This window comes from Candoia aspera, chromosome 6 (genome assembly GCF_035149785.1).
Source record: "Candoia aspera isolate rCanAsp1 chromosome 6, rCanAsp1.hap2, whole genome shotgun sequence".
In the NCBI taxonomy this organism is placed as follows: Eukaryota; Metazoa; Chordata; class Lepidosauria; order Squamata; family Boidae; genus Candoia; species Candoia aspera.
Window position 1 is genome coordinate 97,194,048 of NC_086158.1, and position 13,617 is coordinate 97,207,664.

The 13,617-nt window shown below is 40.3% G+C and overlaps 1 protein-coding gene across 1 annotated transcript in view; it reads left to right on the forward strand.

Moving 5' to 3' along the window:
- Positions 1–388: 388 nt before the first annotated feature.
- The window catches only part of CHAT (choline O-acetyltransferase), a 33,254-nt gene continuing 20,025 nt past the window's right edge, over positions 389–13,617 (forward strand). Inside the window, exons 1-6 of the mRNA XM_063307851.1 lie at positions 389–517; positions 1,869–2,060; positions 3,330–3,448; positions 8,014–8,067; positions 10,078–10,258; positions 12,089–12,266. Coding sequence (XP_063163921.1) covers positions 455–517; positions 1,869–2,060; positions 3,330–3,448; positions 8,014–8,067; positions 10,078–10,258; positions 12,089–12,266 — 787 coding nt within the window. The 5' untranslated portion in view covers positions 389–454. The remainder of the gene's footprint in view (positions 518–1,868; positions 2,061–3,329; positions 3,449–8,013; positions 8,068–10,077; positions 10,259–12,088; positions 12,267–13,617) is intronic.

The window sequence follows — 13,617 nt, forward strand, 5'->3', positions numbered from 1 at the left end:
GCAAGTTATCACAAATTATTCATGTGGGAAAGACTGCTGGGAGGAAAAATTAGGGAATGGTCATTATTTGTCACCTGTGATATTTCAGGGTTTACCACCCAGTTTTCAGCTGTTATCCTCAAAATGGCAGGAATTTATGCAACCAGGTCTCAACAATCACAGCTAGAGGACAACAAAAAGAAGACACAAGAGCTTCCTATCTCTAGATTAAAGAGAAATGTTCTTAACCTGGAAAGTGTATTTCTTAGATTTTCCCCTATGAAGACTATAATTGCTATGAGTTTATCTGTGCATGTAAAGACTGACCCTGGCATTGCAAAGTTGAGTTTATCTCTGTTTCCCTTTTCTAATTATTATTGTTTTTTATTTCTAGACTGAAGGAGCTGAGTCTGCAATCCTCTGCAAGTGATTTCAGGTTTTGCTCTCTGTTAAAAGGATCTAGAGGAAGTTCAGGATGCCAATCCTAAAGAAAGCCACAGCAAAAAAGGAAAATAGCATGCAAAGCCAAGATGAGATGGTGAGTGATGGAAAGAAGCATCAGAAGGGATGTTGAAGGGGAGGGCAAGTATCATTGGGGTGGAGAAGAGTTTAGAGTAGTGTTTCCCAACCTTGGCCACTTTAAGATGGGTGGACTTCAACTCCCAGAATTCCCCAGACAGCATGGCTGGCTGGGGAATTCTGGGAGTTGAAGTTCACCCATCTTAAAGCTGCCAAGGTTGAGAAACACTGGTTTAGAAAAACAGATATCACATTGTTCCTCTTCATGGGAAAAAAGAGTGAGGCTCAACAGGTCACTTTTCTGTGGAAAATATACTAGCGTGAAATGTTTAAGGACAGGGACGATCAATTAAGATTACTTAACAACAAAATGATTTCTGATTTACCAAGCAATTCTATGGATGTTTACCTAGATGTCAAATGACCCTCCCATCCCCACCCAAAGAAGGAGATGGGAAAGAAGGCAACCCAAACATTTAAGTCAAATAGCTTCAACCCATAAAGTTTCAAGTTCAAAAACAAGCAATGAAGGTCCTCCTTGGACTGAAAGAAGAGTTTATGATGGCCCTTCTTCATCTATCCTCTCAAAGTGAATACGGTTTAGGTTCTTTTGTCCGGATGTCTCTTAGGCCTTGCAATTTTTTTTTAAAAGAACTGTCTTCTCCTTCCTTAGATGAGAAATGAGAAGGAGGAAGCCACTTTGTTTCCTTAGGCACTGCAGCAGGGCATAGTCAAAAAAAGTCAAGGTGGTGGCCACAATGGTGCAATAGAAGTCCCATCTGTTTTTCTATAGTTTTTATAAAATTGTTAAATTATTTTAATAGGTTTTTTTTTTTAATTTGTGGAAAAATTTAGCCATTTCCCCCTCATAGAGGTTTAATATTGAAAAAAATCAAGCAGAGTAAAACTGGCTTATATTTTTCCTTCTATTTCAGGAAAATTAAACAGGAAAGCTAACGTATTAGAATTTACAGTGTTTGGTTTCTGTCTGTATGCTCTTTGCAGACTATCATACATTAAAAAGAAGTTTAGAGAAATTTAGAAGACAAATTGTCCACCCCAGAGAATTGCAAAATAGAACACACACTGATCTGCTAGAGTTTGCACAATAAAAATGTCTTTTCCAAAGCTAGAATGGGACAGGATATTTTGGCTCCACTGTGCACTGCTCATTGGCTCATTACCTATAGCAAATTATGCCTTCTATGAAACTATTCAAAAGTTATAATCCTATGCTGTATGGAATCTGAAAGAAAGTGTGCATTAGGTTAGAACATCAAAGCTGAAATTCAACTGCAGGAAAGTAGTTTTGTAAAACAAAATGCTATAGGAATACCCAATTCCCAATTGCTTGGAATCTTTTTCATTAGCTACTGCCCAAACTTCCAGTTCCACCACTTCAGCAAACATTAGATACGTACCTTCGGTGCATGAAACATCTGGTGTCCGAAGAACAATATAAGAAGACAAAGACTATTGTGGAGAAGTTTGGAGCACCAGGAGGCCAAGGAGAGCTCCTTCAGAAAAAGCTTCTTGAAAGACATGAAAAAATGGAGAATTGGGTAAGTTTTCTGTCCTTCAGCTTCAAATATGTTCATCATAAAATGCGTGAAAAGGGTTACAACAAACTGGTGTTTAAGCTTCTTCTTCCTTCATCCCCTCCTCTATGGGATTTGCTGAGCTGCTCCCATATCACAGAGGCATTACTGGTACAGAGAAAAGCTTATTTACAGACTTCCTTTTCTGAGGACAATGGAAGACAAGCATGGGACAGAAGAATCACTCTAGGCCTGTGTCATCAGAGGACATTAATAGGAAAGACAGAGACACTGATGGTAGAAGAAAGCTAGAGTATCTTGAAACAATGGGCTCAGCCCAGCAACGTTCAGTCAAGACTTGAATACAGGAGTCTTGGAGACAGGTACAATGATTCCTGACACACTTACTTGCAAGAAGGTTGCTTGTCTGAAAGACCCTGTATGTCAGGAACAGGCAATCTTTGGGGGCCAGGAACCACTTTTTAATTTTTTTCAGTGTTTGAGGGCTAGAGAAGGAAGCCATGATGGTGATTGCATTCAAGTGGCCAGGACTAGATTCCAGGTTTTCATACTTCTTTAAGTGTTTGGGGGATGGGGGTTTTCTCTACATTTAAAAATTATGTGTTTGTTAAAATCAAACTACCAATGGATGAAGCAGATTAGAAAATTTGCCATGTGTGAAGTCTAGAGAGTACAGGTAGTCCTCACTTAATGACCACAATTGGGATCAGAATTTCAACTGCTAAGCAAAGTGGTCATTAAGCAAATCTGACCTGATTTTATGACCTGCTGTGCGGTGGTTGTTAAGCAAATCACTATGGACGTTAAGTGAACCACATGGTCATTTAGCTAATCATGCAGTTCCCCATTGATTTTGTTTGCCAGAAGCCATCTGGAAAGGTCAAAAAATGGTGATCACATGACCATGGGATGCTACAACAGCCATAAATGTGAACCGGTTGCCAAACACCCAAATCATGACCATGTGACCGCGGGGACACCGCAACAGTCGTAAGTGTGAGAACTGGTCATGTCGGTTTTTACAGCATGGTTGTAAGTCCGAACTGTCACTAAATGAATGGCTGTTAAGTGAGGACTACCTATATGGGGTAGGGTGTTTTTTTTTTCAAAAACATACAAAACAGAAAGTATCTGTTCAAAAAGCAGCGGACAAAATGATTCCAAGGAACGGTTTCAGCGGATGCTTAATTTCACAAATATGCACTAAGTCAACACAGAGGATGCATATGATATTGTTTGACAGTGTACCTATATAACACTTTTTTTTGGTAGGTTTTACATTACTGGCTAGACGACATGTATCTTAACAACCAATCAGCCCTTCCAATCAATTCTAGCCCAGCAGTTATCTTTGCTCACCAGCAGTTCCAAGAAGCAGATGACCAACTGAGGTAAAGTATCTGAAGACCCACTGAAGACCAAAACATTCCATTCTAGCTACATCCGTTGCACTTTATGACAAACAGATGTCCAAATTATGCACAGAAGAGTCGTAAAGATATTTAAACTTTTTTTTCCAGCTCAATGGCCAACTCTGATTTTCTGTTTTGACTCCTCCTCTTTTCTGAATACACTACTTCTGAAATGCATGAGAATTTAAAGCACCTTCCACAGATTTGTATTAAAGCCCCCATTAAAACCTATGCTTTATATGTCGTTTATTCTGTCTTGAAAAGAAATATGAAGAACTGAAGTAGCATCATCTAAACAAAAATGGGTTTCAACTGAATTACCTTTAAGTTACTTCTTCATGTCCACAATCATTCTCTGCCTTTGTATCTACCTAGGCGTATCTGTACAGCAGAGGTGGGGGAACCATAGCTTCCCAAACAGGGGCATCCACCAGGAGTGGGTATCAAAAAGTCAAGACAGTGGCCACATTGACTCTTTTTACTTGCAACACAGGTTAACAAAAGGGATGAGGTTTCAACCTCACGGTTGTGGCTGCCATCTTGTCTCTTCTGACACCATCCTCTCCCCGTGCAGACCTCTGCTCTGAATATTGATCAGTTACAATTTTCGTCATTTCAATCTTCACAGCCAATGATGAGGAATGCTAAAGTTGTAGTTTGGTGACCTCTGAAAGCATCCATATTCCCATCCCTGGAGACATCCACATCCACATCCACCTATTTACGCGTGCACGCACACACACGCACACCCACAGAATATATTTCAAATCATTCCCTTCCAATCATTCAGGAATCTCCCTCAATAGAATTGAAAACCTTCCTTCATGGGAGACTGACTTCCTCGTGTTTAACTTTCAGCTCCACAGCTCCTTCATCTATCTGTCTGACATCAACCTATTTGATAGGCAACTTCTTTTATTTCAGCCCAGCTATAGCCAAACCAGACCCCGGCATGCCCCACTGAATTTAAAGGGGGTTATCCATTTCAGGATTGCACTTTGTGTTGCTTTGAATAAGTCTGTGTTAAAACTGAAACCAGCCTTTTCTGCCTTCACCCTGTTTTAGTTATTTTTTATATTCATTAGATAATTTATATCCCACCCTTCTGATTCATTTTGCATTGTCTGGAGAGATTAATAACAAGCCACATCATAAAAATCACAGTGACAGATAAACTATAAGCAATAAAAGTAGATAAACTACAGACAGTTCCAGCAGACAAAAACAACTAAAATGAGGAATTTGGTGTGTGTGTGTGTGTGTGTAAACACACACAGAGAGAGACTACACTGCTTACCAGAATAGATACAGTTTAAACATGTATCAAAAACAGAGATATTGTGGTATTTTCCATTACTGTTATAATATTCCAATCAATTAAAATATATATAAAAATCCCTGTAAGTAACTGGATTGTACTTGAAGTGTGTGGATTAACTATAAGAGGAAGATGCCACATTTGATCATGTAGAAACCAGAGGCTAATGGTCACACTTTTCAAGGAAAACATATTCATTGTGTCCACCCTTGCCTATAGATGTGAAAATGAAAATGTTCTGGGAAGATAGACTGGCTTTGAAATTGCTTCTGCTACTTATGACATATTTTCCCCCAATAAACAGTCTCTTGGGTCCTCCTAGCCATGAAAGATTGGTTTCTGCTTTGCTCCAGTGACCGCCTGCCAGACGATAGTGAAGACTGGATCTAACTGTGACGTCTGAGCAACTCAAACATTTGCCATTTAGATTATAGCCTCACCAGAATTGTGGAAATAACAAGAAAAGTAGACAGATCTTGAAGAACGGTCTGGATTTTCAGCTAGCCGCTTCCAAAACCTGAAGTGGAATCAGTGTGTGGCCTAACAAAAAAGAATGTTATCTTATTTATTTTCGATCCTGCCTTTATTATTTTTATAAATAACTCAAGGCGGTGAACATACCTAATACTCCTTCTCCCTCCTATTTTCTCCACAACAACCACCCTGTGAGGTGGGTTGGGCTGAGAGAGAGTGACTGGCCCAAGGTCACCCAGCTGGCTTTCATGCCTCAGAAGGAACTAGAACTCACAGCCTCCTGGTTTCTACCCCGTTGCCTTAACCACTAGACCAAACTGGCTTTAATATGACACAGATGGTTTCTTGACATTTTCATACAATATCCGTATCATTTCTGAACCATTTGGATGATTGAAGGATTTGGGTAGACTCCTCTGAGGTGAACCAGGAAAACTATGAATAATTTGCATGCTTTGATATCCCTAAATCCAATTCCTTATATTTAATGACTACTATTCCAAGGATTAAGATATATTCCCAAGATTTTGGAACAAAAGTAAGTATTCCCTAATACAGAGATGTCAAGAGAACCCTTCTCTCTGATGTCATTAAGGTGAAATTCACTGTCACCCAAGCCAAAATAACTACCCAGAAGTAAGTCCCATCATGTTCAGTGATGCTTACTTCCAGGTAAAGAAAGTTAACTTTGCAGTCTTAATATTGTAAATTAAGCAATATGATACGATATATAAAAGTAACACAAGAAGCTATCTTATAACTGATCTATCCAGATCAGTATTGTACCATAAGGTTTATGGAAGTCATTGTTCGACATATTTGGAAGACAGCAAGTTGAGGAAAAGATCTTATCTTGATTCTCAGGCTCTTCAGACAGGATTCTCTCTCAGGCCTACCTGGAGATGTATGTAACTTTTTCTTTATATTTTTCCAGCATGTTCTGGCCCTCCCTTAACACTGTTCAACTAATAATACTGCATAAGAATTCCAGATGTTTAAATAGGTTAAGTTCCAGTAGGAGGCAGCACCTACTGTAATAATCTTGGCTGATCCCAAAAAAGAGGGTTGGATTAATATGTGGAAGAAGGAGGGAGCATAAGCATATTATCTCTTTAAAGCAGCCACTTCTGTTTCCAGAAGCCTGAAAAAGGACTTGGCTGCTTTAACTGGTTGACTTAAGCTTTAATGAGTCAGCATCCTAAGTCTCCTTTTGGGAGAGATGGGCGGTGATAGAAATTTGAAGAATAAATAAATAAAATAAATAAATTAAGGCTGCTACGTCCTATCCTATCCATGTAGCCACCTGAAAGCAACCCAAATTGAGGGAGATTTTCCTTTTAAAAACTTCCAAAGCCCATTTTTAATGTTCTTAAATATATTTCCCCTTTTTATTATAACAAGCCGTCCCTGAGCACACATTACCAGTCAAATTAAATACTTAGTATTTTCTAAAGTACAGAGGCAATTTTGAAATATTGAAATTCTAATTAAATGCATTGATCTAGATTATTGTGTTTTGACAAATGCATTACTCTAACTGCTAACATGATTATGGGCTTAATCTCATTCTACTCTGCGTACAATGTAAGAATTCCAATGTTTCAAAAGCCCAAATGCCAGACTTCTTACCTTGCCTTTCTTAAGGCACAGGGACTACAGTTCTGTATAAAACTTGAATTTACAACACAGTTGCATCTCAGACTCAGGTGTCCTCCTCATACTCAGCCCTTCCTGACTCCACTTTGTGCTGGTAAAGCTAAGTTAAAACCATACAATCTGCAGATCAGAAATACACTGTAAAATACAGAATGGCAGCATTGATCAGAATTATTCTATTTTGCCTAGATCATCTTCAGAAACTAAAAACAAAAAAAATCCTAAATGTTGATGTCTCTATTTATGTCCTCCTTTTAAACTGAATAGCTTCATTGCTGTTTTGCATCTCTCCTGGTTGCACAGCTCCTGACACCGAAAAAGCCTCTTGGCACACAGGAGCCCTACTTAGAAACCTTGGACAGGAGGAGGAAAGAGGAAGTGCTGTCCAGCTCTTAAGCACAATCTTGACCAAATATGAATTGCAGTGAGACAAACATAGTTTAAAAATAATTCACAGAAAAGCAGAGAATGCATCAAAATATCAGTCTGGTCACTCATGCACAGTACTGTAAAATATCAGTAGTTAAGACTAGCCCAAATCAAAGGTGGGTTAAAACAAACAACCTATTATCCTTCTTGCCTGCCTGAAGGGAAAATAAGAAGAGATCAAGATATCCCTCTAAAGAAGAGTTTCAGAGGTGGGGGAGAAAACTGGGAGCACTAAAATAGCTCTATCTTGCATTTTTGATGAACTACTTGTATCCACTGGCTGGCTAATCTGGCCAATCTCAAGGAGCAATCAGATTTGAATGGGAGGAGAAGCCCATTAAGAGACTTTCTTAATGGATGGTTAAAACACTGGATTTAGGCTCAGGAGACCTAGGTTTGCATTCCCACACCACATCAGGTATCTAATCTATTTTGCAGGGTTGTGGTGAGGACAGCTTAGCTGAGAACCTCATCCATTCCTCTTTGGAGGAATGATGAGATTTAAAAATGGAAGTAATAAGATCAATTAATACTGATGGACATCCTACCAAGCTGCTACTTGATTATTGGCTGGCAAAGGTCCACCATGATAATTCTATACTGGTGATGATGTGTATATAATTTCTTGCTGCAGAAATCCATGGAACTTCTATATTTTGACTTCTAGGTTTGCTGCCCATCTCATTTCTGGAGTTCTTGATTATAAAGCTCTCCTGGACACGTAAGCAAATTTGCCACTTATCAACAGAATCCATTCTTAAATGAGGAGGAGAAAGGGATGAACATAAGACACCTGCAGAGGTTCAGCTGAGATGACCTCACACAGTGATGAAGTCACTTGCCCAAAGTAAATCATTTCTTAGTCTTGAGGAGAATCGTAGGTGTAATTTAGATGTAAGGCTTTGGGGGGTAAGTCCCATAAATTCTGGACAATTAACATAACTACATCTGGCATCTGTCCCAGAGTTTAGTTTCAGAAGACCTGAAAAATATTTCCTAAGCAAGAATAGCAGAGCTGCACAACCTTTGGTCCCAGGGTGATCCCAGGATGAAAAGCTTCACAAGCATCTCCTCCCAAGGACTCCAAAGGTTTTGGATGCTTCTTTTTTAATAGGATAGGGGAAATTAAGAAAGACACAATTGGGAGTAATCATAATAACTACATTTCAGCTGAATGAAAACCAAAAATATAAATAAAAATCAAACCATTTTAATTTGGTCCTGTTTCTACCCATTACTCCTGGGAGGATGGCCCCAGCAGTGATGCTCAAAAGGCCAAGTGTGGCCCTCAGCCCTGAAAAAATTGTGCAGCCCTGAATTATAGTTTGACATCACAGGGCAGCCACTTTTAGAGTTCCTTGCAGGGAGAAAGATGTGATTTATAAATGTCTTGATGTCATAACAATGAGTAGCATAACAAAACTAGACCTGTGTGGAATGGAATTTAAGATGTTATTATGAGTGGCTGTGATCATCTGCCAGAGCACAGAAGCTTTGCATATTCATTCCATTGCAGGCCAGTGTATCTTCCCTAGTATTATTGCACAAACAAAAACTGTCAGTTGAACCTGCCTGCATGTGTTATGTCTTGTGGTGAGTGACCCTGTTGTGTTGCACGACATTTCGGCTCAACAATGCATGCACTTCTATCCCTGCTTCAGATCCATTCAATAAATCTTCCGCAATCAGATTACTGACTTGGCTATTATCCAATTCAAATCATTCTATTTGGATCATCAATCTCAACAAAGTCAAAAATTTGACTATTTTTTAGCTATTTGAAAATTGGATCATCTCCATATAATATGCCTTGACATGATTTGAAGGGTTGAATTGAGTTGATTCAATTTGCTGAACAGCTTTTACATGTGGACAAAATCCTTCTAAATTGCTGAATTTATTCAAATGCACCTCATGTGATTCAACAATGGGACTCAACAATTTGATTAGTATTCTAGCTGAAACTCTGGGAAAAAAATCTTTATTCCAGTGACTGGAATAAATTTGTGTCTTAATTTTGAGTCTAGGACCTTCCTTAAGAATAAGCCATATACAGTGGTAAGATGGGTACCCGGAGGAAGCAAAACAGTTGATATGGTATTTTGCAGAATAATTAATAAATTCTGCTATTTCCACCTACTTTAGCACTTCTTTTACAAGTGTCTCCAAAGGACATCGCTAACAAAACATTACAATTGTTAATTTTTCTACTATCCCTTGAATGAGAGATTAATATGATCCTATATTCAATTTTAGTATCTCATGTTTCTCCCAAATGTTAGGGGATCAGACACCACATTGGCCCAATAATTTTGCCTGCCCTTCAGAAACGACTAAGTCCATCCAAGGTCTTCCTTTGCTCCCCACAAAAGGTCTTAATCCTCTCTGACAGAAGGACCTCTATGATGCGTGACAACACGTTCATATTTTCGTATGATTTCAACTTCTAGCAGAGCATTAAAGGAGGGGAAGAAGCAGGCATGTTTAGTCCTTATTATTGACTATTACTGTCTGCATTTGTCCAATGTTCATCCATGAATTCTAATTTGGTTGGAACACAGGTATAAGTGGGCATGTTAAGAATGATGAATTTCAGCTTTGGCATCCATCTACCAACAACCGCTTTTTATCTGATTTTATCAAGGTTCCATTGTTCTGATTAGATTTCCTTTTTATCTACCCCTCACCCCCACACACACATTTCACTTTGTCTCTTGTTCTGTTCCTCCAGACATGCAGTCCCTGTGGATTTTGCTCGTGGACAACTGTCTGGTCACCCTCTTTGTATGAAGCAATACTATGGGCTCTTCTCTTCCTATCGCCTTCCAGGACTTACAAAAGACACCCTTGTGTCCCAGAAAAGCAATGTCATGCCTGAGCCAGATCACATCATTGTTGCTTGTAACAATCAGGTGAGTGCACCTTAATCTCACATTATCTTTTAAAAATCTACCCCACACCCACTTTTTTTCTTTCAGTTGAATTGATCGAGCATGTGTTTAAACTCAGGTTGGAGGAGTTTTGCCCAATCTGGGTGATCACCAGGTGTGTGAACTTCATCTTCCAGAATTCACCAGTCAATGCAGCCAGTGCTGAGAATTTTGGGAGCTGAAGCCCACAGATCTGGAAGGTACCAGGCTGGGGGTCATTTCAATAAAGGAATGCCTGAAGACAGGAGCAACAGGATGGAGAGAAATCAAAAAGGAACTGAAAAGTTTGTTCTGAATGTATAGGTAGTCATCACTTAACAACCACAATTGGGACCAGAATTCCAGTTGTTAAGCAATGTGGTTGTGAAGCGAATCCAACCCAATTTTACGGCCTCTTTTGCAGCAGTCGTTAAGCAAACCACATGGTCATTAAGTGAATCACAAACTTCCCCATTGATTTTCTTTGCCGGAAGCCAGCTGGGAAGGTCGAAAATGGTGATCAGGTGACCATGGGACACTGCAACAGTCGTAAATGCAAACCAGTTGCCAAGTGCCTAAATTCCAGTCATGTGACCATGGGGATGCTGTGAGGGTCATAAGTGCAAGGACCAGTCATAAGACAGTTTTTTCAGCACCATCATAAGTCTGAACCATCACTAAACAAATGGTCATTAAGTGAGAACTACCTGTATGCTTCCTTGTTCTAATCTGGCTCTTGACCGTCATAGACACACTGAAGAAACTCTTGGTGACTAAAGTCACAATTTATTGTCAAGTGCCTGAAGACCTCACTGACTAAGTCTATTGTAGGAAATTGGTAGGGATTTTATCTGTGCTTCCTGTTTTTCCAGGGGAGACTTTACTTTCCATCTTTTTTTTAAAGTTAGTAATTCTTTATTGTATTTATTGGCCAACTTTTCTCAAAGAGTTCAAGGCAGTAAACTCTGTGAGGTTGACATGACAGTGAGGTAGGTTGGACAGATGCATCTCCACAGCCACAACCCTACTAGGTGGATTTTGCTGAGGGAAAGTGACCAGCTCAGAGTCATCTGGTGAGCTCTGTGGTCAAGTGGGGATTTCAGTCTGGAATCTCCTGATTCCAATTCCCGTAAACATTGGATTATACCAGCTGCCTTAAATTTCTAGACTAGCTGGTTCTGTTTTCCACCAAACCAAAGGGAAACTGCACTGGCAAGTTTTGGCAAGGAACCATCAAAATCAGTGGTGCCAAGCAGCACTCAGAGAACTGTAAAGAGGGATCAAAAATTTGCCTACTTTTGCTCTAGATCATATTTCTCAGCCTTGGCAACTTTAAGAGGTGTGGACTTCAACTCCCAGAATTCCCCAGCCAGCCAAGAAAAGTCAATATGGCAGCCACAATCATGTGATTGAAGCCCTGCCCCTTTTTATATGCATCGCATCTACAGCACAAATAAAAAGAGGTGGGATTTTGCATGGGCACAGCCACCATCTTGACCTTTTTGATCCCCCCAAATGCCCCTGAGTGACTCTTCTTGTAAGCCAATGTAGCAGAAGTGAAAGTCTCTCAGGTCTAGCTGGCTGATGCATTGCGCAAAGGCATCCAGTTCAATTTTATTTTGGCCACATCCAAATGTGCTTTGTTGATGCTCAGAGGCTGACGGTTGTCCTGCAGATGGTAGATGTGGCACAAAACCATGCAAAGCAGGAACAAGTTGTGGGTGGCCTCATGGAGGAAATTAGGTATGGGAAGATAGGATTTGTACAGCAATCGCCACCTGATTCAGAGTTCAACCCATTTTCCTTTTTTCCTTCCTGATGCTTTGTCCACAGTTTTTTGTTTTGGACGTGGTCATTAATTTCCGGCGTCTCAGCGCGGGAGACCTATTCACCCAGTTACGGAAGATAGCTAAGATGGCAGAGAACGAAGAAGAGAGGCTTCCCCCAATTGGTCTCCTGACCTCAGATGGAAGGCTGGAGTGGGCCAAGGCCCGGGCAATCCTCATGGAAGGTTGGCAAGACCCACCTCTGCATTCCACCCTCTCCTGTCATTCAGTCCCTTGGCAGAGTTGCCCTGGACAGTCCCAAAGGCACAGTCTGGGATGCTCCAATGGGGCAGGTGGTGGTCCCCATTCCTGCATTTTCCCGCTCCCTTTTCTTCTTTCCACTTGCCCCAAGGGATTCTTGTTCTGCCTGCAATCTCCTTGTCAGGTGACCGCACATTTTCTTCTCATTTATTCCTTTTAAATTGTACAGGTAGTCCTGGCTTAATGACCACAATTGGGACCAGAATTTTGGTTGCTAAGTGAAGTGGTCATTAAGCAAATCTGATCCAATTTTACAACCTTTTTTGCAGTGGGAGTTAAGTAAATCATCATGGGCATTAAGCAAACCATGTAGGCGTTAAGCAAATCACATGGTTTCCCATTGATTTTGCTTGCCAGAAGCTGGCCAGGAAGGTCAAGAATGGCAATCACATGACCACGGGACACTGATGGTCATAAATGCGAACTGGTTGCCAAGAGCCCAAATCATGATCACATGACTTGGGGACGCTGCAATGGTCATAAGAGAACCGGTTGTAAGTCATTTTTTTCAAAACTGTTGTAAGTCTGAACCATAACTAAACAAATGGTTGTTAAGAGAGGACTACCTGTAGAGAAGCCTGGGAGTGCTACGGAACAAAGCTTCAGTGATTCCTAGCATGTGGCATATGCTAATCCTGGAGCATATTTTAATTCATGTTTTCTCTGAACCCAAATTAAAAGCATACCCAGTTTTAATTTTGCAGACAATATCAAAATTGCCTGATTTCAGAGAAGCATGCCCACCCATTACTTCTTTATGAAATACTCGTTTAGGCATATTTGACCCTCGTTTCCCCTCATTTCAGAAACTGAAATGAGGTTGCCCAATGTCTTGCCATTGAGTTGGCAGCTGCTTGCAGGCACAGAAGCTCTTCCTAACCAAGTAGTCTCATCTGCATCCCGGACAAGAGGGATCTCTGGTCCCACCTGAACAGGCACTTCTTATTTTCATAAGTTGTAATGCTCACATTTCCTACTGTTACTGGAGCAGAGGAATTTGCAGACAAAACTGTGAGAGGTAGAACAGGCTGCTGGGCTTCCTCAGGTAAAGATTGGATTATATGAATGTCCAATATCCAGTCTGAATGATTTGATTTCATGGGTTGATCTACTAAAATGTGCATGATATCTGTGTCCACCCAGAAGTCCACCAAATTGCCAAAGAAATCTGGTGTCCTTCAAGTTCAGCAGATTAATCTGAAGAGGGAAGTCCACCAACTTGCTCCAGATCTAATCTCCCCCTAGCCCTATGGGTAAAGAGCCCAACATTATACA